The sequence below is a fragment of the Mustela lutreola genome, chromosome 6, assembly GCF_030435805.1.
Source record: "Mustela lutreola isolate mMusLut2 chromosome 6, mMusLut2.pri, whole genome shotgun sequence".
Taxonomy (NCBI): Eukaryota; Metazoa; Chordata; class Mammalia; order Carnivora; family Mustelidae; genus Mustela; species Mustela lutreola.
Genome location: NC_081295.1, coordinates 100,413,796 through 100,441,132, shown reverse-complemented (window position 1 = coordinate 100,441,132; position 27,337 = coordinate 100,413,796). Strand labels below are relative to the sequence as shown.

General features: G+C 41.3%; 1 protein-coding gene across 1 annotated transcript; it reads right to left on the bottom strand.

Moving 5' to 3' along the window:
• On the bottom strand, nucleotides 1-27,337 carry LOC131834641 (small ribosomal subunit protein uS5-like). The gene is made up of 2 exons (XM_059179311.1): nucleotides 26,936-27,337; nucleotides 1-689 (listed from the first exon to the last, which is right to left on the bottom strand). Exons 1-2 carry the CDS (start codon nucleotides 27,335-27,337, stop codon nucleotides 36-38), a joined length of 1,056 nt encoding a protein of 351 aa, XP_059035294.1. The 3' UTR covers nucleotides 1-35.

The window sequence follows — 27,337 nt, the reverse complement described above, 5'->3', positions numbered from 1 at the left end:
CAAGCTTAAGTTCAGTTTATTTTTCTTGTATAAAACTATGTGGTAGCCACAGCTGGAGCCTGGGTCCTCTGAACAGAGACTCTGGTGTGGGTCTTCACAAGATGGTCCGTGAACTCCTGATAGGGAGACTTGGTGAACACAGTCTCCTTCCAGAGATCAGGGGTGAGATAGCTGTAGGTCTTGGAGATGGCATCGAAAGTAGCCTTGGCACAGTTCCCCAGGGTGGCAGTGCAGCCCCTGGCCGAGGTGTAGCAGTCGTCAATACCAGCCATCATCAGCAGTTTCTTGGGCACAGGGGCCGAGACAATGCCAGTGCCTCTGGGGGCGGGGATGAGACGCACCAGCACAGAGCCACAGCGGCCAGTCACCTTGCACGGGACAGTGTGGGGCTTGCTGATCTTGTTCCCCCAGTAGCCTCGCCGCACAGGGACAATGGAAAGCTTCGCCAGAATGATGGCTCCGCGGATGGCAGTGGCTACCTCCTTGGAGCACTTGACACCCAAACCGACGTGTCCATTGTAATCTCCGATGGCGACAAATGCCTTGAACCTGGTCCGCTGGTCGGCGCGCGTCTGCTTCTGCACAGGCATGATCTTCAAGACCTCGTCCTTGAGGGAGGCTCCCAGGAAGAAGTCGATGATCTCAGACTCCTTGATGGGCAGGGAGAAGAGATAGATCTCCTCCAGGGACTAATTACTCTGACCTATAGATTTCTAGAACAATCTACTGCTACGAGCAACTCCACAGTCTCACTTTTATTGGATAGAAAACAATAGCCAATAGAAGGATTGATGAAGGTGAAACGTTAATCCCGTCTTGCAGACAAGCAAGAAGGAGGATAAAGTTTATAGTTAAACAAGCACATTCAAAGGACTCATCTAACTAACAACAGGCGCTTCTGGGATAAGGGAAGCAGGTGGTCTTTGTTCCACCCTGAGCTGACTGGGCTTCCCCGGGTGCTCAGCTTCCCTGAAGCAGGCGGCGATCTGCCCTGGATGGGCCGGGCGTTCCCAGGAGCCCGACTTCTGTGAAGGGGCGGCCTTCCGCCATGAGCAAGCCAGGCATCCCCAGCTGCCCAGCTTCACGGTCATATATCGTCAAAATCCCCAAAGACCTGTTGCCAGTATATGTATTTCTTAAGGCCATATCTAAATGTGCTTGGTAACTAGTAAAATCCTCCAGGGGTTACAGTTTAAGTAACAAATTGTTCCAAAGGGCAGCAGCAATATTGGAGAGAATTATTGTAGAGAATTTCCCTAATATGGCAAAGGAAACAAGCATCAAAATCCAGGAGGTGCAGAGAACCTCCCTCAAAATCAACAAGAATAGGTCCACACCACATCACCTAATAGTAATATTTACGAGTCTTAGTGACAAAGAGAAAATCCTGAAAGCAGCCCAGGAAAAGAAGTCTGTAACATACAATGGTAAAAATATTAGATTGGCAGCAGACTTATCGACAGACACCTGGCAGGCCAGAAATAACGGGCAGGATATATTCAGCGCACTAAATGAGAAAAACATGCAGCCAAGAATACTACATCCAGCTAGGCTATCATTGAAAATAGAAGGAGAGATAAAAAGCTTCCAGGACAAACAAAGACTGAAAGAATTTGCAAACACCAAACCAGCTCTTCAGGAAATATTGAAAGGGGTCCTCTAAGCAAAGAGAGAGCCTAAAAGTAGTAGATCAGAAAGGAACAGAGACAATATACAGTAACAGTCACCTTACAGGCAATACAATGGCACTAAATTCATATCTCTCAATAGTTACTCAGAATGTTAATGGGCTAAATGCCCCAATCAAAAGACACAAGGTATCACAATGGATAAAAAACCAAAACCCATCAATATGTTGCCTACAAGAAACTCATTTTAGACCCAAAGACACCTCCAGATTTAAAGTGAGAGGGTGGAAAACAATTTACCATGCTAATGGACATCAGAAGAAAGCTGGGGTGGCAACCCTTATATCAGATCAATTAGATTTTAAGCCAAAGACTATAATAAGAGATGAGGAAAGACACTATATCATACTCAAAGGGTCTGTCCAACAAGAAGATCTAACAATTTTAAATATATATGCCCCTAATGTGGCAGCAGCCAATTTTATAAATCAATTAATAACAAAATCAAAGAAACACATCAACAATGAAATAATAATAGTAGGGGACTTTAACACTCCCCTCGCTGTAATGGACAGATCATCCAAGCAAAAGATCAACAAGGAAATAAAGGCCTTAAACGACACAATGGGCCAGAGGGACATCACAGATATATTCAGAACATTCCATCCCAAAGCAGCAGAATACACATTCTTCTCTAGTGCACATGGAACATTCTCCAGAATAGATCAAATCCTGGGTCATAAATCAGGTCTCAACCAGTAGCAAAAGACTGGGATCATTCCCTGCATATTTCCAGACCACAATGCTCTGAAGCTAGAACTCAATCACAAGAAGAAATTTGGAAAGAACCCAAATACATGGAGAATAAAAGGCATCCTTCTAAAGAATGAATGGTTCAACCAGGAAATTAAAGAAGAATTGAAAACATTCATGGAAACAAATGATAATGAAAACACAACGGTTCAAAATCTGTGGGACACAGCAAAGGCAGTCCTGAGAGGAAAATATATAGCAGTACAAGCCTTTCTCAAGAAACAAGAAAGGTCTCAAATACACAACCTAAACCTACACGTAAAGGAGCTGGAGAAAGAACAACAAAGAAAGCCTAAACCCAGCTGGAGAATAGAAATCATAAATATCAGAGCAGAATTCAATGAAATAGAAACCAAAAAAACAATAGAACAAATCAACAAAACTAGGAGCTGGTTCTTTGAAAGAATTAATAAGATTGATAAACCCCTGGCCAGACTTATCAAAAAGAAAAGAGAAAGGACCCAAATAAATAAAATCATGAATGAAAGAGGAGAGATCACAGCCAACACCAAAGAAATACAATTATAAGAACATACTATGAGCAACTCTACACCAACAAATTGACAATCTGGAAGAAATGGGTGCATTCCTGGACACATATAAACTACCACAACTGAACCAGGAAGAAATGGAAAACCCGATTGAAACGGTCATCAAAAATCTCCAAACAAACAAAAGCCCAGGGACAAACGGCTTCCCAGGGGAATCCTACCAAACATTTAAAGAAGAATTAATTCCAATTCTCCTGAAACTGTTCCAAAAAATAGAAATGGAAGGAAAACTTCCAAACTCATTTTATGAGGCCAGCATCACTTTGATCCCAAAACCAGACAAGGATCCCATCAAAAAAGAGAATTACAGACCAATATCCTTGATGAACACAGATGCAAAAATTCTCACCAAAATACTGGCCAATAGGATCCAACATTACATTAAAAGGATTATTCACCATGACCAAGTGGGATTTATTCCAGGGTTGCAAGGTTGGTTCAACAACCGCAAATCAATCAAGGTGATACAATATATTAATAAAAGAAAGAACAAGAACCATATGATACTCTCAATAGATGCTGAAAAAGCATTTGACAAAGTACAGCATCCCTTCCTGATCAAAACTCTTCAAAGTGTAGGGATTGAGGGCACATACTTCAATATTATCAAATCCATCAATGAAAAACCCACCACAAATATCATTCTCAATCGAGAAAAACTGAAAGCTTTTCCGCTAAGGTCAGGAACACAGCAGGGATGTCCATTATCACCCTGCTATTTAACATGGTACTAGAAGTCCTAGCCTCAGCAATCGAACAACAAAAAGAAATTAAAGGCATCCAAATCTGCAAAGAAGCAGTCAAACTATCACTCTTTGCAGATGATATGGTACTATATGTGGAAAACCCAAAAGACTCCACTCCAAAACTACTAGAACTTGTACAGGAATTCAGTAAAGGGTCAGGATATAAAATCAATGCACAGAAATCAGTTGCATTTCTATACACCAACAGCAAGACAGAGGAAAGAGAAATCAAGAGTCCATCCAATTTACAATTGCACCCAAAACCATAAAATACCTAGGAATCAACCTAACCAAAGAGGCAAAGAATCTGTACTCAGAAAACTATAAAGTACTCATAAAAGGAATTAAGGAAGACACAAAGAAATGGAAAAATGTTCCATGTGCATAGATTGGAAGAACAAATATTGTGAAAATGTCTATGCTACCTAAAGCAATCTATACATTTAATGCAATCCCTATCACAATACCATCAACTTTTTTCAAAGAAATGGAACAAATAATCCTAAAATTTATATAGAACTGGAAAAGACCTCGAATAGCCAGAGGAATATTGAAAAAGAAAGCCAAAGTTGGTGGCATCACAATTCCAGACTTCAAGCTCTATTACAAAGCTGTCATCATCAAGAAAGTATGGTACTGACACAAAAACAGACACATAGATCCATGGAATAGAATAGAGAGCCCAGAAATAGACCCTCAACTCTATGGTCAACTAATCTTCGACAAAGCAGGAAAGAATGTCCAATGGAAAAAATACAGCCTCTTCAACAAATGGTGTTGGGATAATTGGACATCCAGAAAAATGAAACTGGACCATTTCCTTACACCATACATGAGAATAGACTCAAAATGGATGAAGGACCTCAATGTGAGAAAGGAATCCATCAAAATCCTTGAGGAGAACACAGGCAGCAACCTCTTTGACCTCAGCCACAGCAACGTTTTCTTAGGAACCTCACCAAAGGCAAGGGAAGCAAGGGCAAAAATGAACTATTGGGATTTCATCAAGATCAAAAGCTTTTGCACAGTAAAGGAAACAGTTAACAAAACCAAAAGATATCTGACAAATGGGAAGAGGGAATTTGTAAACGACATATCAGATAAAGGGCTAGTGTCCAAAATCTATAAAGAACTTAGCAAACTCAACACCCAAAGAGCAAATAATCCAATCGAGAAATGGGCAGAGGGCATGAACAGACATTTCTGCAAAGAAGACATCCAGATGGCCAACAGACACATGAAAAAGTGCTCCATATCACTCGGCATCAGGGAAATACAAATCAAAACCACAATGATATATCACCTCACACCAGTCAGAATGGCTAAAATTAACAAGTCAGGAAATGACAGATGCTGGCGAGAATGAGGAGAAAGGGGACCCCTCCTACACTGTTGATGGGAATGCAAGCTGGTGCAACCACTCTGGAAACAGCATGGAGGCTCCTCAAAAAGTTGAAAACAGAGCTACACTATGACCCAGCAATTGCACTACTGGATATTTACCCTAAGGATACAAACGTAGTGATCCAAAGCCGCATGTGCACTCGAATGTTTATAGCAGCAATGTCCACAAGAGCCAAACTATGGAAAGAACCTAGCTGTCCATCAACAGATGAATGGATAAAGAAGATGTGGTGTATATATACACAATGGAATACTATGCAGCCATCAGAAGAAATGAAATCTTGCCATTTGCGACAATGTGGATGGAACTAGAGGGTATCATGCTTAATGAAATAAGTCAATCAGAGAAAGACAATTATCATATGATCACTCTGATATGAGGAAGTGGAGATGCAACATGGGGGGTTTGGAGGGTAGGAAAAGAATAAATCAAACAAGATGGGATTGGGAGGGAAACAAACCATAAGTGACTCTAAATCTCTCAAAACAGAGGGTTGCTGTGGAGAGGGCAGTTGAGGGGGGTGGGTTATGGACATTGGGAAGGGTATGTGCTATGGTGAGTGCTATGAAGTGTGTAAACCTGGTGATTCACAGACCTGTACCCCTGGGGATAAAAATACATTATATGTTCATAAAAAAAATTTCTTAATTTTAGAAAAAAAAGTGAAAGTTAAAAAAAAAAGGAAGAAATTCCTATTTATCTGGGTGGCTCGGTCGGATAAGCATCTGCCCTCAGCTTAGGTCATGACCCCACAGTCCTGGGATTGAGCCCCGCATTGGGCTCCTTGCTCAGTGAGGAGCCTGTTTCTCGTTCTGCCTGCCTCTCCCCCTGCTTATGCACTCTCTCTAAGAAATAAATAAAATATTTTTTAAAAAGCTAAATATCCAGGGTGCCTGGGAGGCTCAGTTGGTTGAGCGACTGCCTTCGGCTCAGGTCATGATACTGGAGTCCTGGGATCGAATCCCACATCGGGCTCCTTGCATTGCGGGAAGTCTGCTTCTCCCGCTGACCTCTCTCCTCTCATGGTCTCTCTCTCTCTCTCTCAAATAAATCAATAAAATCTTTAAATAAATAAATAGCTAAATACATATGCAAATAAATTAAATAAGTATTTTGAGATGTGTACTCTGTACCAGGCTCTGTGTTTATTGTTTTCAGGTATCTTTGCATTTTAGCTTCATAATAACCATGTTACTGTTATTATTCCCACTTTAAGGATGAAATGGAGATAGAAAGAGATTTAGGCAGTAACCTGTCCAGGTCATAGGGCTTGTGAGGAAACGACAATGTCCACCCTAGATCTGACCAGAAGTTCCTCATTCATCGAGCATTTCAGAGCACCATCCAGTGTGAACGTGTTACAGACATTTGGGGGCCTATGTACAATGAACAAATGTTGGAAAAGTTGTAGAGAAAGGGGAACCATCTTACATTACTGGTGGGAATGCAAGTTGGTGCAGCCACTTTGGAAAAACAGCGTGGAGATTCCTCAAAAAATTAAAAATAGAGCTTCCCTATGACCCTGCAAATGCACTACTAGGTATTTACCCCAAAGATACAGACGTAGTGAAAAGAAGGGCCATCTGTACCCCTGTGTTCATAGCAGCAATGGCCACGGTCGCCAAACTGGGAAAGAAACAAGATGCCCTTCAATGGACGAATGGATAAAGATATGGTCCATATATATAATGGAGTATGATGCCTCCATCAGAAAGGATGAATACCCAACTTTTGTATCAACATGGACGGGACTGGAAGAGATTATGCTGAGTGAAATAAGTCTAGCAGAGAGAGTCAATTATCATATGGTTTCACTTATTTGTGGAACATAAGGAATAGCATGGAGGACATCAAAAGAAGGGAAAAATGAAGGAGGGGGAATCGAAGTGAAAAACAAACCATGAGAGGCTATGGACTCCTGGAAACAAACCAAGGGTTTCAGACGAGGAGGGGGGATGGGTATTAAGGAGGGCACAGACTGCATGGAGCACTGGGTGTTATATGCAAACAATGAATCATGAACACTGCATCAAAAACTAATGATGTACTGTGTGGTGACTAACATAACGTAATTAAAAAAAAAAACAAAAACAGAAGGATACTAAATAAGAAGAATATTCGGAGGATCCAGAGGTATGGATCACAGTCAATAAGCATGAGCATTCTGTTCCATTCTATCAATTTGTGATAGGATTATTCAGTTTATTTAATTATTATTAAAGTTGGCTTTAATCCATATGAACCTGCCCTTTAAATCCTGATCACAACTAGGTGAACTGATGAAAATACTGCTCCTCGAGGGATGGGTGGTTCAGTTGGTTAAGCATCTGCCCTCAGCTCAGGTCATGATTCCAGGATCCTGGGATCCAGTCCCGTGTCAGGCTCCTCTCTCTGACAAATAAATGGGAAAAGAAAAAAAGAAAGAAAAGAAAATACTGTTCCTCAGACTCCAAAGTTCAGTTTCAGACTTTGGACTTATAATGACTTTGCTAAAGTGCAGTTTCCTGCTGTGGCCAAGATGGGACGGCTACTCTCACTCAGCGGTGGCATCAATGCCATCGATGAGACAGTCTCTATGTTCAAGTTGGTTTCTGTTACCTGATAGAGAAATCAGAAGGATGGTTGGAAAATACATAGCTCTGATCCAAAAGAAAAAAATTAATGCAGTGATTAGAATTTAATTCCTAGTATGTCAGTTCCTCCTTGGTAACATAATGGAAGGATCCTTCCATTGTGACCTCTGGGCATGCAGAAGTCACAATGATGACCAGTCTGATTAGAATCTAGAGCATCCCAGGAGAACTCCAAACGTTGCCTCTCCTTGCTTCGCAGCCCGAGCCTACTTTCACCCTCAGGCCTCCGAACATGCATCCTACTGATTGTTTCCTGCTTCACCAACATTCCAGTATCCTTATTTCTTACAGAAGCCCAAGACCCTGCCTTCAGTTCTTTGTGGCTCCCTTTGCTCACATGCTTGCTGTTAGTGTTCTTGACTTCGGGCCACACCTCGCTGTACATAAATTCAGAACTTGGACATTGCTGTCCCAGAAGGAAGAAATATTGTTGAAAGAAATCAAGGAACTTGGAGGTCAGACCGACTTTGTACTGTAATTCAAACCGTACATTCACTGGCTATGCCGACTTGGACTTCTCGTCTCCAGAACCAATTTTTTTTGCCCTGTGAAGTGGAGAAATTACCTCTGATCCTGCTCACTTGTTGGGGCTAGATGAAACGCTGAGTAAGCGAAGGTCTGTGGCACTGCTGAGACATTTTAGGCTCTCGGTAATTTTAGCCTTTTTTCTCCAAGCTGCCTGCATTATTTTCTAGACCAGCCAACTATTTCTGCAAAGGACCAAAGAGTGAATATTTCAGGCTTTCCTGTTCATAACTACTCACTCAAGCCAGTCAAGCTCATTAGCTATGTAAATTGGCATCAGGATTGTACATGAGCATTGCATTCCACAATCAAACTGCAAACCAATACTAGAATTACTGTAATTCAGTCCCTAAGAAGGTCTCTGACTCTTTCTGATTCTCTTGTAAGTCTTAGGCACAAATACAAATTAAGCAATCCTTTCTCCCTCATCCTGCTTTTAATTCAGATGGCTCTGGGACAGCATCAATTTTCCTGAAATCCATCCAGCTTTACAATCTTAGGAGTAAATTGCTGGTATATAAGTTTTATTTATTTCTTTTTTTTTTTTAAGATTTTATCTATTCATTAAAGAGAGAAAGAGAGCACACACGGGCTGAGGGGAGGGGCAGAGGAAGAAGGAGAAGTAGGCTCCCAGCTGAGCAAGGAGCCCATAATGTGGGACTCAATCCCAGAACCCCGAAATCATGACCTGATCCAAAGGCAGATGCTTAACTGACTGAGCCACCAGGTGCCCCTGTAAGTTTTCTTCTACTGACAGAATGACTCCTTTGTGTAGCAACACAAAGGTAGGAGGAAAAAAATCTAATCTAGGCATATTTTAACCATGAATCCAAAGTGGCCAGAAAAATAATCCAAGGAAGGAAAGTACATCTATATGCCTTTTAAGATTTGTACAGACTTTTACAAAACAACAACAAAAACCACAAGAGCTCGCAGAAGAGTGTGACTTGACTTTTCACCTTAAAAGAGCCTGCGCAGATGGAAGTCTGGTTGCGCAATGCCTCCTCCTCCAGGCTCAGCAGAAAAAGTAACCCTAGCTGATCTGAGATCAACAGCGACTACCACAGCATTTTTTTCTTCCTTCCTGCTTATACAGTTCATCGCAGCTAGTGAATAGTACTAGAGATGTCCCGCAGCAAAGAAGAGAGATGATGTCTTAGGTTTAATAGAATGATAAATAAGAAGCAGGACTGGCAGTGTCATAGAAACGATGTACCAAGCACCTACTCGATGCCTTGTAACCTCAGAGGACCCTTCAAGATAGATTGTCCTCATTTTGCATTCAAAAACAGGAAGGTTCGGGATGCCTGGTGGCTCAGTCAGTTAAGCGTCTGCCCTCAGCTCATGGGACCGGGTACCAGGTTGGGTTCCTTTCTCAGCAGGAATCTGCTTCTCCCTCTGTCTGCTGCTCCCCTCGCTTGTTCTCTCTTTGACAAATAGATAAATAAAATCTTTTTAAAAAATGAAAAATATATCAATGTGGATGGGACTGGAGGAGATTCTGCTGAGTGAAATAAGTCAAGCAGACTATTATCATATGGTTTCACTTACTTGTGGAGCATAAGGAATAACACAGAGGACACTGGGAGATGGAGAGGAGAAGTGAGGTGGGGGAAATCGGAGGGGGAGACAATCCATGAGAGTCTGTGAACTCTGAGAAACAAACTGAGGGTTTTGGAGGGGAGGTTGGGTGAGCCCGGTGGTGGGTATTAAGGAGCACACATATTGCATGGAGCACAGGGTGTGGTGCATAAACAATGAATTATGGATCACTGAAAAAAATAAATTAAATTTTAAAAATTTAAAAATACAAAGTCTCAGAGAGTTTATATTCTTCTGCCTAAATTCACCTAAATGGTGGGTATCAAGGGAGACTTAAAATCCTCAAATTTTCAGCTATAAATTATCATTCTGTTTGTACAACAATAAAGATGCCCCTTTCAAAGACAAGGAAAATAATTAAATAGCATACTATCCTGGGAAATCCTACCCTCCCGTTACTTTGTTTTCTAATTAGAACGGATTTTACTTGATCATCAGCCTTCAAAAAACAATGTCTTTAATTCAATTGTGCCTAATAAATTCTGTTTAAATAACTTTCAGCTACATTGTGGGTCATACAGGCTTTCCTGAACTAGTCTGAAAATCTACCCACCCCATAAATTTATTTTCCCTATGATAAGTCCACCAAATTGCTGAGAAAACTCACTTATTAATACTCACTTAGAATAATGTTCAGTTACATCTTATGGATTTCCAATGTCAATGAGCAAAATATTGCCAGAGTGTTACAGAAAGTATTAAAAATTTCTGCATTACATTTATATCAGTTCATTTTTATTAGACTTTTGTTAGTTCCAAATGGCTGTGACTTATGAGTAGGAAAGATGGGAGAGAAAGTTAAGATCAATGTAAACCTCAGCCTTGGGAATACCAAGAAATCACCCAGGGAGCTTTTTGTTTATTTATTTATTTGTTTGTTTGTTTTTAGATTTATGTATTTATTTTAGAGAGAGGGAGGAAGGGGAAAGAGGAGAGGAGGGAGAGGGAGAAACTCTCAAGCCGACTCCACATTGAACAAAGAGCTGGATGCAGGGCTTAGTCTTACGACCTGGAGGTTATAATCTGAGCTGAAACCAAGAGTCAGACACTTAACCAACTGAGCCACCCAGGCACCTCAACACCTGGGGAGTTTTAAAATGTACAATGTCTGGGTCCAATGCTTAGAGATTCTGATAAAATTTGGGTTGGAGCCTTGGTATCAGGTTTACAGCTTCCTGGGTATTTCTAAAAAGCAGCCAAGATAAAGAAGGAATAAAAAAGAAACAACAATAAAAAATGCTCTGTAGAAAAAACGATATCCCATAGAAAATACAATACTAGGAGTGGACCCCAATGTAAACTTTGGACTTTGGGTGCTTACCATGTGTCAGTGTAGCTCTATGTGTAGTTGTAGCAAATGCACAACTCTGGTAGGGGCTGGTGATAAAGAGATGTAGGCATATGAGGAGGGCAATAAGGAAAATCTCTGTCCCTTCCTCTCAGTGTTGTTGTGAACCTAACTAAAACTGCTCTAAAAGAAAAGAAGGGTTTAATTTTAATAAACATACAAAATAAATATTTCCAAAAGAATTTCTTTTTTGATTTGGTTATAGGAAATGTCAATATATGGAAATATGTCTAGGAAAATATTTAGTCAAGATCATAATGTAAGCAGTTCTTTTAATTTTAAAGACTTTTTATTTGATACACAAAAGTACGCTTTTAAAAAGTCACACCTACATGTGCCAGAACTTTCTAAGTGTCTTACATCTGCTATTTCATATAACCAAAATCATACTTTAAGGAAAATGTATGGCTTGTAAGTGTATATATTGGAAAATAAGGAAAACAAAATAAATGATTCTAGCATAAAACTCAAGAAACCAAAAAATAACAAAGAAAATGAAAGTAAAAAGATAATGAAGGGAAGAAACAATGAAGATAAAGGCAGAAATCAATCAAATAGAAAATCTGAAGAAAAAATGAATAGCGATTAAAAATGAAAATTTGACTGGTTGGCTCAGTCAGTAGAATATGCAACTCTTGATCTCAGGGTCATGAGTTCAAGCCCCATGTTGGGCATAGAGCCTACCTAAAATAAATAAATAAATGTCTTTAAAAAAAAGAAAAAGAAAAGTTGAAAAGAGAAGTAAAATTACTAAATCTAATCTGGCAAGCAATCACACCAAAAAGAGATCATGTATAAGCAACATTAGGAATAAAACAGAGTCTATAGTTATAAATAAAGTAGGGAATAAAACAGGTGAAGATGATACTATAGTCAATAAAATTAAAAGTCTATATAATTTTTCAGAGAATTTTCTAGAGAAACACAAATTAAGATTAGTTGAAAAAGGCTTAGGAAACCTGACTAGAATAATAACCACAGGAGAAGACAAAGAAGAAGATAATTGTGTTCTTTCCCTCTTTCCCTCCTAGGCAGGAGACTTCTTTTGTGTTGTTGGTTTTTTAAGATTTCATTTATTTATTTTAGAAAGAAAGAAAGAGATGGTGCAAGCAGGGGAAAAGGCAGAGGGAAAGGGAGAGAGAATCCCCAAGGAGACTTTGTGCTGAGTGCAGAGCCCAAAGCAGGGCTTGAGCTCATGACTCTGAGATCATGACAGGAGCAACCACCAAGATCAGCTCCTTAACCAACTGAGACACCCAGGTGCCCCTAGGAATGAGACTTCTTAGAACTCCCACATCCAACGTCTGCTGCCTCATTAGCCAGAACTTACTCACATGGCCACAAGAATTTGAAAAAGGTAATCTTTACTGGGAAAAGGAAAAAGAAAAGGACAAAGGAACAAAAGGACAAGGAGACAGTGGGAGGTGGCTAGAAAGATCTGCAAGCAGCAACAATGAACTAGATAAAATAATTGGAAAAAGATATAGCTAGGTTTTTTTTTTTTTTAAGCCACAAAAGTAACATATCCAAGAAATACATTAATCATTGTATAAGAAGAAAAAATCAAGTGTTTGCACCTGCAGGCCCAAGGGGATGTCAAAGGTGGCTTTTGGGGAAGGAGCATGGAGAGAGCTAGGACAGGTCACATGTGTGTACATGAAGCCCTGCTGGGCCTTTAAACTACTTCGACCTATGATGTGTGGGCCTCCCTTCATGCTCGTGCTCCAGCCCTGTATATGTTAAGGACAAATCTGGCCAGGGGATAAGTGTGGGGATTCCTATTTTATGTAACTCACCCTCCCTGTTACGGTGAGTGAGCAGAGAGCTGAGGGAAGAAGGAGCAATCCATATGGGTCACAAAACGAGCAAGTGAGGAAATCACATTTAAAGGAATACAGATGGGCAGCAAATCAGCCCATCCATACCCAAACCCCATATATGTTCATGTCAATGAAAGCCATGGGAGAAACGGTTTTTGAACAAATTCTTGGGAAATTTTGATTATGTCATGACCTAGTCAGCATTTCAAATGGAATTACAACCCCCCTAGCAAGAGTGAATCCGGCAGAGGCCTGAAATGAAACGGCTGAGTGCGTGGTGAGGTCAGCATCTATGTGTGGTGCGAGGGCCAGAGGGCTCCATGACGCTGGACTATAACTGTCCAGTAGAAACGCCAGCAGGCCAGGCTGGCAGCCAACGAAGAGCCTGAACTCAGTAATTGCGGGAGCAGAAGTGACATTCGCATTCCTGCCCATTAGTGAGAAGCACGTGGCACTTTACAAAACAAACTTCCAGCAAAACGGTCTTGGCAGGTTGGGCACACTTGTTCTTTTAAGAAGTACGTCAGCTAATTAAATTGTGTGATTAAAATTATGTGACAGAAGCTCTGCAAATACTAAAAGAATGAAAACTGATCCAAGTAAAATGGTAATAGTTTTCCTTGGTTATTGGGGTAATTATTTCCACATTTCTAATTTTTTCTCTCACGTACTCAATAATTTAATACTTGAAAAAATAAACTAACAAATGAATTTGGTAAAAATCAAAGCTGGCTCCAAAGACAATCGATTAAATTTTTCAGGCATTATGAATCTGGTAAGATTGATAATTAAAACATAAATATTTATTTCTTTAATTTGTTTTTAGGAGATAAATGTATTTAAATCAGCAGTTGTCCTGTATTGTCATAATCAATTACAATGATGATTTGGAAAGAGATGTCACTATATATATAGTTCGCTCAGGAATAAACTTAACAAGAAATATGCAAGATCTGTGTTTGTGAAGAAATATTAAAAGATACACACACACACAAACACATAGAGAGAGACATATCTTGTTTCTGCATGGAACAGAAAATACTATAAAAATAATATAAAAATCCACACTAGTGTATTAAAATGCAATTTCAGTAAAAAGAAAAAGCCAATTAAGTCTAATGTATATATTAAAAGACATTCATCCTCACGCATTCATCATGACATGTAGACTAAAGCATCAGTAGGAGCCATTTTTCATACATTAGATAGGTTAATATTGAAAAGAATGATCATACCCAGTAGTTGCAAGGTGGTGGGGAAAAGGCATTTCTAGATGTGATGGTGGGAATGTAATTTGGTGAGCCTTTGGGGGTTAACTTAAGAATAAATATTTAAATAACCCAGCAATTCCACACTTGGAAGTCCATTTCGCAAAACAATCTGTACACATACCCCTGGATGTGTGCCCAAAGTGTTATCTATAAAATTGAAAAACTAGGGACGCCTGGGTGGCTCAGTGAGTTAAGACTCTGCCTTGGGCTCAGGTCATGATCTGAGTGTCCTGGGATGGACCCCACATTGGGCTCCCTGCTCAGACGGGAGTCTGCTTCTCCCTCTCCCTCTCCAGCTCTTCCCAGCTCGTGCACTCTCTCTCTCTCAAATAAATAAATAAAATCACTTTTAAAAACCTGAAAAGCAAGAATCAACGGAACGCTTGTGAGAGATTAGTGAGGTGAATTCTGGTGTAACTGTGCTAGAGGATGTAATGCAGGGTCAATAAGTGCGAAATAGGTCTGCACGTAGGAATGATGAAAGAAACTCATGACATAGCACTCAGTTAGAAAATTGTTGCATGAATGTGTGCAGGGATAGCTTAATTCAATTTTTTTTTTTAAAGATTTTCTTTATTTGTCAGAGAGCAAGAGAGAGAGCACAAGCAGGGGGAGCGGCAGAGGGAGAAGCAGGCTCCCCGTGGAGCAAGGAGCCAGATGCGGACTCCATCTCATGACCTGAGCCAAAGGCAGACTTTTAACCAAATGAGCCACCCAGACATCCTTTAATTCATTTTTTAAAATTATTTATATTATGTGGAGAATGGGGTATTTTTCATTTTCATTTTATAAACGCTTATATTGTTTCAAATTCCATTACTTTTGTCTTTAAAACACTCAATTTAGCTGAAGTATTTAAAATTAAGTATCTCTCTGTCAGTCCGAGAATCCAACTTTCCTGACCTCACTGGGGTCCAAGCTACTCATCACCTCTACTCTGTATAAAAGTTTCCCAGAAAACTTTTAGAAAATAGTGATTATCTCAGGACAAGTAAGTCAGAATTTCACCCAAAGCATGGTCTGAGAGCCTGTTAGAAATGCAGACTCTCAGGCCCTACCCGAGACATACTCCATCAAAACATGCCTCTTAAATCACATCCCCCAGGCAATTCATTTGCACATAGATTGAGAAATGCTATTTCATTTACTGACTCAGAGTCCATTACTTAATTTCTGTAAACTCTACTTTCCTTGATTGTAACATAGGAGGAAATAATACCTGTGGGAGCTAGGTGAGCTCGTGTGTATAAAGGGTCCTGTGTCCCACCAGACATGTAGTAGGGACTCAGTTAATGGTAACTCTTTTTTTTGCTGATCACTTCCAACTTTGCACCTCCAAAGTAGATGGCTCACCCAACCGACCTCCCCTTACCGACTCATCAGAAAATCCTGTGCTCTCCATTCTGTCTCTGAGACATACAGACCAATGTTGAGGATACACGAGCTGTTGGGTACTCTCCAGAGCACCAAAGTGCTTCTGCTCCCACAAGGTCAACTCTATGTTTACCTAGAAGCGTGTGTTCCCAACCCTGTTTATGCCAGTAGTACTTGTTATGGAATCACATACTTTAATTAAATACTATGTAAACCGCAATCCCATTGACAATTGTGCCCAAAATCATAAGATATGTAGGAATAAACCTAACCAAGGAGGCAAAGAATCTGTACTCAGAAAACTATAAAGTACTCATGAAAGAAATTGAGGAAGACACAAAGAAATGGAAAAGTGTTCCATGCTCATGGATTGGAAGAACAAATACTGTGAAAATGTCTATGCTACCTAAAGCAATCTATACATTTAATGCAATCCCTATCAAAATACCAACAATTTTTTCAAGGAAATGGAACAAATAATCCTAGAATTTGTACAGGACCAGAAAAGACCTCGAATAGCCAGAGGAATATTGAAAAAGGAAGCCAAAGTTGGTGGCATCAGAATTCCAGACTTCAAGCTCTATTACAAAGCTGTCATCATCAAGACAGTATGGTACTGGCACAAAAACAGACACATAGATCAATGGAACAGAATAGAGATCCCAGAAATAGATCCTCAACTCTATGGTCAACTAATCTGTGACAAAGCAGGAAAGAATGTCCAATGGACGAAAGACAGTTTCTTTAACAAATGGTGTTGCGAAAATTAGCCACATACAGAAAAATGAAACTGGACCATTTCCTCATACCACACATGAAAATAGACTCAAAATGGATGAAGGACCTCAATGTGAGAAAGGAATCCATCAAAATCCTTGAGGAGAACACAGGCAGCAACCTCTTCGACCTCAGCCCCAGCAACTTCTTCCTGGAAACATCACCAAAGGCAAGGGAAGCAAGGGCAAAAGTGAACTGTTGGGATTTCATCAAGATCAAAAGCTTTTGCACAGTAAAGGAAACAGTTAACAAAACCAAAAGACAACTGACAGAATGGGAGAAGATATTTGCAAACGACATATCAGATAAAGGACTAGTGTCCAGAATCTATAAAGAACTTAGCAAACTCAACACCCAAAGAACAAATAATCCAATCAAGAAATGGGCAGAGGACATGAACAGACATTTCTGCAAAGACGACATCCAGATGGCCAACAGACACATGAAAAAGTGCTCCATATCACTCGGCATCGGGGAAATACAAATCAAAACCACAATGAGATACCACCTCACACCAGTCAGAATGGCTAAAATTAACAAGTCAGGAAATGACAGATGCTGGCAAGGATGCAGAGAAAGGGGAACCCTCCTACACTGTTGGTGGGAATGCAAGCTGGTGCAACCACTCTGGAAAACAGCATGGGCCTTCCTACCCTGTGACCCAGCACTTGCACTACTGGATATTTACCCTAAGGATACAAACGTAGCGATCCAAAGGGGCACGTGCACCTAAATGTTTATAGCAGCAATGTCCACAAGAGCCAAAAAATGGAAAGAACCTAGCTGTCCATCAACAGATGAATGGATAAAGAAGAAGCGGTATATATATACACAATGGAATACTATGGAGCCATCACAAGAAATGAAATCTAGCCATTTATGGCTACATGGACGGAACTAGAGGGTATTATGCTTAGCAAAATAAGTCAGTCAGAGAAAGACAACTATCATATGATCATCCTGATATGAGGAAGTCAAGAAGCAACATGGGGGGTTTGTGGGGTAGGAAAAGAATAAATGAAACAAGATGGGATCAAGAGGGAGAGAAACCATAAGAGACTCTTAATCTCACAAAACAAACTGAGGGTTGCCAAGGGGAGCGGGGAGGGAGATGGTGGTTGGGTTATGGACATTGGGGAGGGTATGTGCTATCGTGAGTGCTGTGAAGTGTGTAAATCTGGTGATTCAAAGACCTGTACCCCTGGGGATAAAAATACATTATATGTTAATAAAAAAATAAAATAAATACTATGTAAACAGATGAAATAGGAGTCCAAAAAAGAAAATTGATTCTATGAAACACTAAATTGAAGGCTTTTAGAAGACCCAATAAATGCACATTTATAAAAATGGTTATGGATGAGATGACCATAGAAGACAAAAGAAATGAAATCCTATACATGTATGTAGCTATATTCAAGTTGCTTGGCAAGGTTTGTAAAATTTTCCATCCAATATAAGGAGGCAAAAATCAACTTCACAGTTGATGTTTTGTGGGTGAGTTTAAGAAAGATCCATTCACCTGTGCTCACACAGAAGCGTTGCTCTAGGTAAAAAGATTGGGGATGAGTATTTATTTATATGTTTCAAGTTAAAATAAAGTGTTTCCAGCATGGATGGGCATCTCACTGAAAGATTTCCCATGGAGTCTGGTCACAGAAGGCTTGGCACTCAGCAGGGCCCAAAGAGAAATTATCTCTGTGGCCGCCTCTCCTTTGTACCCACTGGGAGTCCAGATTGTACCCACTGTCCCCTGTCCGTATCTGAAGTCCTCAAGCAGCTTTCCCAGTCACTCTGGCTGTGAATTGTCCTGAGGTCACCTTCGGTCTCATGGAAAGCCTTATTTTAGTAATTAAAATAAAAGATTTTTTCTCTTCCCCTCTTTAAGGCTCTATTTAGGCCAAGAAACCTGGGGTCTTGGGAATCAGGGGCACAGGGGCCATTAGGGCTGGTGGGTGTCCTACCTCTTTCAATGCTTCCCCTTACTAGCTGCCTTTCCAGCCCCTCCAGGTTTAGGCCCAGGGCATGCAGGGTTAGACAAAGCACACAGTCTTCCATGGATGGTGCCTCTGTGACCCGGCATTGCTGCTCGTTGGTCTTGGGTGTGCAGGTCCAACTCGCTCATGAGATACTTTCCCCATTGAGAATCCTCACTGAAAACTGCATGGTGAAAGCCCTAAGTCCTCCTCCTTCCTGCTCTGACTGCTAACACTCAACCTCAGGCTGCTAGTTTGAAGAAATCTCCAGAAAGCTTTTTTTGGGTGGTCCTTGAGAAGACTCCAGGTCAGCTCTGTCACGTGAACCCACACAACCAACGAGAAAATCTCTCACCTCCTTGTCCCAATGTTGGTGAAAGTAAAACTTGCTTTCTATGTTACTACTACATAGCTGCTGTTCCAGCCACAAGAGCTTGCCTCCTCCCAGTGTCTCCAAGTACCGTCATACAGATTATAAACATTGTCATTTGAGTGGTTGGCACCCCCTGCAGTTGTGCAGTGTGCAACCTGAACAATCATCCTCAGAGTTCAGACACTAAGTCCACTGAACTCCAGAGAACACACATCAAGCTCCTCAAGTGACTCCCTCAAAGCCTTTCTCACTTGGATGGCAAAATGAGGAAGCACATCTCTCCCCGACCCCACCTTCGACTAAGAAAAGGGGGAAATTCCTGGAACTTTCTCCATATGAACTTTCTCCATAGGAATTTGCAAGAAGCAAATTTCCTTGAAGACCTTCCAACTGCGGTGAAACTACAGGGCCATTAGTTGGATAGTGATATCCTGTTAATGACCCTGATGCCCAAAGACATTGCCGGTGGGAGTCGTTTTTGTTTTGTTACTATGGGTAATGTTGAAAAAAATTCATTTCCAACCTTTAGATATTAGGATATCTCATGTGAAGTGGTGATTTTTTTTCTTACCTTAAAATTTGAATCTCTCTCAACATACCGGGCCTGAATTCCTGCATGGCGATGGATAACTCAAATACTTTTCTTGATACCCTGTGATAGCAAACACATTTGAAAATGTAGGCCCTGAAATTGTACAGTGGTGCCCAATGGTAAGATGGGTCACACAGATAATGCAGGTTTGCTTAACTAACTTCAAAAAGATTCTCTTAAAAATAAAAACTAAACTTGAAGTTCTCTTTAAGGAATTTCATGGACTGCATGGCAATCTCTTCCGCCCATTGGAGAAACACACTCTGATGGAGTCCTTACCTGATTCACCTGGAAGACACTGCCAAATCCTTCAGGACCAGATTTTATCTCCTGTGATGAAGCATCACTAGTTTCCTTGGGTTGAGTCCCTGGGTTTCCATTAGACCTAAATCTAGTTAGCCTGTTACTGATTACATAATCATTGTGTGTGTCCACAATTGGACTGTGAGCAATTTGAGGGAAAAAAAAGTAGTAATTTACAGGGTATTCCAAGCATCTAAGCTGTAATAGCCGATGAATGCTTATTTAATAGCACTTATCATCCTTCAGGTCTCTGATTAAATATCATTTCTGTGAAGAAGGCATTCAACCTTTCCTGACTCAATTGACTTTACCAGGACCCCTGTTATGCCTCTTGAAATCTGGTGAACTTCTCTCATTCACAGTACCTGTTACAATGGTAGTTCATTGTTTGGTGGGAATTATTATTTTTTTTGAAGACTTTATTTATGTATTTATTTATGTATTTGTTTGTTTGTTTGTTTGCTTATTTATTTAATTGAGAGAAGAAGAGGGAGCACAAGCAGGTGGAGGGACAGGCAGACAGACAAGCAGGGAGCTTCTCCTTTGATCAGGGAGCCTGACTCGGGGCTCGATCCCAGAACCCTGAGATCATGACCTGAGACACTTACCCGACTGAGCCCCCTAGGTGCCTCTTGGGGGAATTATTTGTTTGTGGTGGCCTTCCTCCACCATATTCATGAGGTGAGACCTATATCCTCTTGCTTCTCACTGTATTCACCCATATGCCTTGTCCAGTGTCCAGCCCCATTCTCAAGTGGTTGGATGGCTGGTTCGTAATCATCCTGAGTCATATATACCCAGCATTCTTCAGCTGCCCAAGTGACCCTGTTTGCTAGCATCCATCCACATCTGTATGTTCCAGGAGCAAGGGCCCATGCCTTCTTTTGCTTACTGTTGTGGTTCCAGTCCAATGCCTAGTTCAGTGCCTGTGTGTATGAAGTACCACCCACCCCACCTCCTGTTCCAGCCACTGCCCCAGCTCCCAGTTCTTTGCAAGCATTCCCCTACATGGTACAGGTATAATTGTTCAGCACCTCACTGGGCCCACTCCACATAGCTCTCTCTTCCTGTACCGGTGCTTCTCTGGCCTCTAGTGTGGAATCCCAGGAAAACCCACTTGACTCACAAGAATACACAAGCCAGAGGCCAGAGTGTTAATGCCTGTGGGACAACTTTTGTTCCGTGTGGACAGTTCTGAGATCCACTTCAGAAAGTTTCTCAAGAGGTCCAGGGGGCTGGGCCACAGCAGCCCACAGTGCTAGCCAACTTTTTAATGCATCCTTGTGCTGCTGTCTTCCCTTCTGTCCTTTTTCAGTCTCCTGGCCTCTCACTCCTCCCTGGGATCACTTCCCAAATACACCTCTTATCTCAGGCTCTGCTTTCAGGAAGATTCAGGCTAAGACATGATGCAACAATTTGTTGTTGGAAGAAGGAATGAACGACCCAGTGAACGAATAAAGCCATAACTCCTGGAAACAAGAGTGTAACTGGTTCACCAAAAATATCATGATTGAATATTTACCTTCATTATAACTCCTAAGAACAGAATTACCTCTGATTGGTAAAAAGATGTTATCCCAAAGAATATCTTTAAAAGAACACACTCATTAAAAAGCAGGAAGAGAATGGTGGGTGTTTGCTAGGGACTGGAGGGAGAGGGGTGAGGAGTTATTTTCAACAGGTACAGGATTCCAGTTTATGAAGATAAAGATTTCTGGAGATGGCAGGTGGTGATGTTGGGACAACAAGCTGAGGATTCTTAGAATCACTGAAATGTACACCTAAAGATGGCTAGAATGATAAATTTTGCTAAGTATATTTTACTATAATAAAGAATTATGCCAAAACTATACATATATGGTTATAATGATAAAAAATACAAAGAACATAAACAAATATTAGTAAGAAATAAATACAAATGTTGATAGCTATGATATAAGAGTGGGATTTTGGAATATGTTATTTTTAGCTCCCAATTTTCTCTACCATTCTTTTATTGCACTCTTGACCTAATAGTGTGATGATAAAGCTATATTATTCCTTTGAGATGGCCCCAAAACATAAATCTCTATATATTTTTTTAAAGATTTTATTTATTTATTTGACAAAGAGAGATCACAAGTAGACAGAGAGGCAGGCAGAGAGAGAGAGGGAAGCAGGCTCCCTGCTGAGCAGAGAACCTGATGCGGGACTCGATCCCAGGACCCTGGGATCATGACCCGAGCCGAAGGCAGCAGCTTAACCCACAGAGCCATCCAGGCACCCTAAATCTCTATATTTTAGCTAACATTAAATCCCAAGTACAAAAAGAGACTTACTAATGAGACTGCCTGTCTCTAACAATGATAATTTAATGATGATAGTGGGAAATTTTGTTTTGTTCTCTTCAATTTTTCCTTCATGAGGACTTAATTTTGACAGGAGGTACAAATGAGACCATAATCATTGTATGACTTGCTTTTGTAATAGATATGCTTATAACATATATTACATATACTAAAGTCTTATGTAAAATATGAACATCAAAGGAAAGAGTACTTCAGCTTTTTACAAAAATAAAGCTAAGCCCCCATTAATTACCTTCTTAACCTCCTAACCACCTCCCATTCTTATTGTTATTATGTATTTTGCTATCACTGATTCTACATTAACATCGGTGTTTATCAAGGTGGTCACACTTTCCTCTTCCACTATTATGGATTTAACTAAGCCTATTTATCCCCAAACTTAGTGATCAGTGTACACACTCCATATGCATCCTGCTACTATTACTGATGTCAGGATTCTGGGATTCCATCTCAGTTTCATCACAGCCACAGTTTCTGTGTTCTAGAGCAAGTTGCTGTATCTTGTTTCCAGCTGACTTTTCAGAAACAGTAGAGACAACATAATAAAATTTAGAAATCCTTAAGAATCCCTATATGAATTATCCAAGGATAGTCCCATGAAAACAGGTTTTATGGTCAAATATATATGAAGAAAGTCTACATGTTTATCCTCCTATTAGAGACCAACAATGAGCAATAATATTTTAAAGGCTCTAAGAAGTCCTTCAGTAAGAAAAAAGAAAGAAAGAAAGAAAGAAAAGGAAAGGAAAAAAGTAATAATTTACCTTTGCTGATAAATGAATAAATACCTGACTATTGAAATTTTTCTTTTATGTAACACCAATTTTAAAAGATCTTATTTATTCTTTTTTAAAAGATTTTTATTTGTTTATTTATTTGACACAAAAAAAGAGCATAAGCAAGGGAAGCGGCAAGCAGTCAGAGGGAGAGGGAGAAGCAGGCTCCCCAACAAGCAAGGAGCCTGATACGGGGCTACATCCCAGGACCCTGGGATCATGACCTGAGCCGAAGGCAGATGCTTAACCGAATGAGCCACCCAGGAGCCCCAGATTTTATTTTTTCTTTGGGAGAGAGAGAGCACATATGAGAGTGAGAGTGGGGTGAGGAGCAGAGGGAGAGGGAGACTCCCCATTGAATATGGAGCCCTTGAGGCCAGGCTCAACCCCAGAACCCTGAGATCATGACCTGAGCTGAACAGCAGACACTTAACCAACTGAACACCTAGGCGCCCTGTTACACCAATTTTAACATCCCTTGGAATGAAGGTTCTATAGAACACACTTGGAGTTTTACACAAATAAAAGTAACCAATTCTAGGCGAGCAGGAGGCAAGAATATCTTCTTGCTGCAGTGGAGAATTCCCTGTCACCGTGAAAACATCAATGGTATGACAATTAGAAAATGGACCATGATGTGAAGCTCTTTGTGCCAAACTGAATTGCCTACAGTGGCAAACAGCCGGGATGGGGGCCGGGTAACTCACATGTCAGCAGTGGAACTGACCCACGGGGGTTATGTGCCTTCTCTCTCAGGTGCAGTCACCACTGAGCGTCAACTACTCTTCACATGTACCTGCCCAGGCCCGGTACTGCCAGATGGTACGATTGCTCATGAAACCGCCTTTTCTAAGGACATTGTTCTATGGAACAATATACTGTTCTGTGAGGGGCGCCTGGGTAGTTCAGTTGGTTAAGTGGCTGGCTTTGGCTCAGGTCATGATCTCTGGGTCCTGGGATTGAGCCCTGCCTGCATCAGGTTCCCTGGTCTGCAGGGAGTCTGCTTCTCCCCCTGCTGCTCCCCCTGCTTGTGTGCTCACTCTCTCTCCCTCTCTCTTTCTCTCTGACAAGTAAAATCTTTAAAAATGAACAAGTCTAAAAAGTACCTTTAAAAAATATATATTGTGGGGCGCCTGGGTGGCTCAGTGGATTAAGCCTCTGCCTTTGGCTCGGGTCATGATCTCAGGGTCCTGGGATGGAGCCCTGAATCGGGCTTTCTGCTCGGCAGGGAGCCTGCTTCTGCCTCTCTCTCTCTCTCTCTCTCTCTGCCTGCCTCTCTGCCTACTTGGGATCTCTCTCTGTGTCAAATAAATAAAAAATAAATCTTAAAAAAAATTAAAATTAAAATTAAAAAATATATTGTTCTGTGGACACCCCTTTATTCAAAAATATTAGCTCAATAAAACAAAAAAATGAAAACACTGTAAAGGCCAAACAAAACACTTGGGCAACCCAAATTTGGCCCATAGGACAGCTGTCTTAAGTCCTCACAATGATGCTCAGAAAGAGTACCCCTACCCTCAAAGATCTAAAACTGAGGGTTTGGAAATTCCTGTGCCATGTTTTCAACAGTTGGCCTCCATCCCAATCCACTGGCCACCTCTTGCCATGCATGCCTTCTTGATTGCCTGGGAACCCGACTGAAATATGTGACAAAAGAATTAGAATGCATTTAGCGAGGATGTGAAGGGACCTCCTATGGGGAAAGAATAAGGGACCTATAATATCTGGGTTTTGATCATTTTATTCTTTCCAGCTGTTTTCCACTAGCATGGAGTCACTTTGTTGCCTGAAAGGACTCAGGGACAGCCATCCAGCTTTCAGAAGATAATTTTAATAAATTCTTCTGTTCAGAAATAGATTTTACAATTAAAATCTGTTTTAAGACAACCTAGGATTGATTCCAGCTTGCACAAACACAAGCCACTATGGTTTCAAGATTTTACGATTGCTGTTCTTTTTTAAAAAAGGGGTGGAGGCTGGGGTGAAATTGATTGATGAAACGTTACCAAAACGACACCTCATCTCTTCTTTCAATTCTTTAAATCGTGCATAATGATAGAGCTTTTGGTCATAGTGAGGCAGAGGAGAAGGATTTTAATGAAAGAGCTGGATGGGTGAAAAAGGAGAGCCGGGCAGGAAGGAGAGAGTGGGACCATCACTTATCTAGGGCATTGAGTAAAAGGCACTTTCAGTCTTTTAATTACCTTTTGAAGGTAATTTGACAACGCAACTAATGAGAAATCAATCTTCAGCATCTTGTCTAATCTTGTTTAAATCTTGTTTAATTCCAGAGTTAGTGGGTCATTAATGCAAGCAAATGGGTCATTCCTAGAGTGAGAGACTTTCTTGAGTGCTGACCAGGTACCAGACATCATACTGGGTATAGAGATTTTTAAAAATAAAAAAAAAAAAAAGGACACTACAAGGACCTTGTCCTCCAAGATGTCCCAGGTCAGGGAGGAGAAAACCACATTATTATAATGTGGTAAGTGCCACAAGAGACAGCTATACCCATGGCATCATGGGGACATGGAAGGAGTCACCTAACATGGCCTGGAAGTGGGTAGGAGAAGGGGAGGTGGACAGGTCAGGGAAGGCGTATGCAAGAAGAATGTAACTGATGGAGAAACACCATTCACCCTTTGCTAATAGAGAAAGTTACCGCATTTTAACTCAATATGGCCACAGGAAGACTGTGGCCATTAAAGCAAGTTCCTGATTAAGAGGTTTTCTACATTTTAGCTGGGTTGACTCTGCAGTAGTGCCACAGCAAATGAGTGTCAGTCCTCAGCTTTCATATATGGATCATTTTTATTATTTGGTTTCGAAAAGCAACCCCCAGTGACTGTGCACTTACAATCATTGGAGAAGCGTGCTCTGTGTTTTGAAAACGGTCAGACTCTTGACAGGGCTTGCAGTAAATACATGTTCTCCTTTACAAGTGTGTCTTTGTACCAAAACAGTACTGCTGCCTTTAAAATGTCATAACAGAGCATGTGGCTTGCGTGTGTCCTCCTACGTCAAGAACCTCTTAACTAAAACAAGTACAGTCCATGCACAATTGGCATCCGTGGACACTATTAGAGTAGGCTGTATAAACTGATGCATTAGGTGCAGTTTCCATGTAAGTTTTTATGTCATCGACCGCTCTCATGTTTATTTTCCAAAATTAAGAACTTAATGGGACCTATGAACACCTCTGTGTTGGATGTTGCTAGTCAATGTTGTCTGCTTAACACCTATGTGTTTAAAATAATGAACTAGAACCCTTTGTGTCACCTCGAAAAGACAATGCTTCACGTCTGCTATCTGAAAATTCTTGGCATATGGACTCTCTTAGCTTGTCTCTTCCTTTTGTTTTAGAGATTCACTAACAGCCCCTCTTTCAAAGATTACTAATCCCGTGATCAAGATGAGAAACTCTTGGTTGTCCCCGGTGACCCATCCCTGAGCTAGTCCTTTCTAGTACAAATAGATTAATATAGGTGTGACCCTGATGTCAGTTGACTTCTCCAAGCCTTTCTAATATTTAAATAAGATTGCCTTAACATTTCTAAGTCACAGCCGTTCCATGCCTTCACCAGGATTTGGGGGAATGAGCCAGGGCCCTAGGCTCACGTGCTGTCACCCCTGAATCCAAGTTACTGCTCTGTTGAGCTGTCCCTCACAGCCCATCTCCGCACTCTGCTGCCATTTTTTGTTCTGTGCCAACCTGGGTGACTTCTTACTGATATCCACTGAAAACACCTACCCAGAATATCTACGTAGAGATGTAGAGCAGTCTTTCCTGAAACTTTTATGCCGTGGAGATCATTTACAGGGCAGAAATGCAAACTGAATGCTCAACATGGATAATTAGGCACCTTTGTTGGCACAGCTCCCTCAGCCACCAAGCCATCAGAAATGACTCCATCCTCCCTGGCTTCCCCACCTTCCCCGCCACCAGCCGACCACAGCTCGGGTCTTGTAACTCCACCCGTCTCCCTCGAGACTCCCACCATCTCTGGGCTTCCCTGTTTTCCAGGCTGCCTTCTCTCTGTTTCTGTCCCTTGGGTCCCCTCATTTCATTACACAGAGATGCTGAGCTCCAGAGCCCGCCAGCAGAGTAACCGAGGAAGGGAATCTACTGAAAGGATACCACGCAGCTCCTGCACTGACTCCTGGACCGCCAAAAAGGCCAGGAAAAGGACAGGAACAAGTAAAGACCCCACAGCCATAGAGAAGAGCCCCAGGCACCACAGCTACCCCTATGGAACAGTAGAAGCCACTGCTGGAAGTCCCCAGGCTTCCGGCTCCAGACGCAGAGGTTGCCACCAGCCCTGCCAGCTGCGCACGGTCCTGCAAACCGATGTTGCTGGTGCTGCTCACCAGGGCCTGCCAATCCCGGAACAGCTTCCTCTCTGACCTGCTTCTCTGCATCACTGGTTCCCAGTTTCCAATGCAGGGTACGGGCAGCCGATCAGTCAAACCCAT

Coding starts and splice junctions, on each gene's coding strand:
- LOC131834641 (XM_059179311.1), bottom strand. CDS start 27,337: ATGGGTTTGACTGATCGGCTGCCCGTACCCTGCATTGGAAACTGGGAA. Junction 690..26,935: donor CTGGAGCTCAGCATCTCTGT/GTAATGAAATGA, acceptor CAGAGTAATTAG/TCCCTGGAGGAGATCTATCT.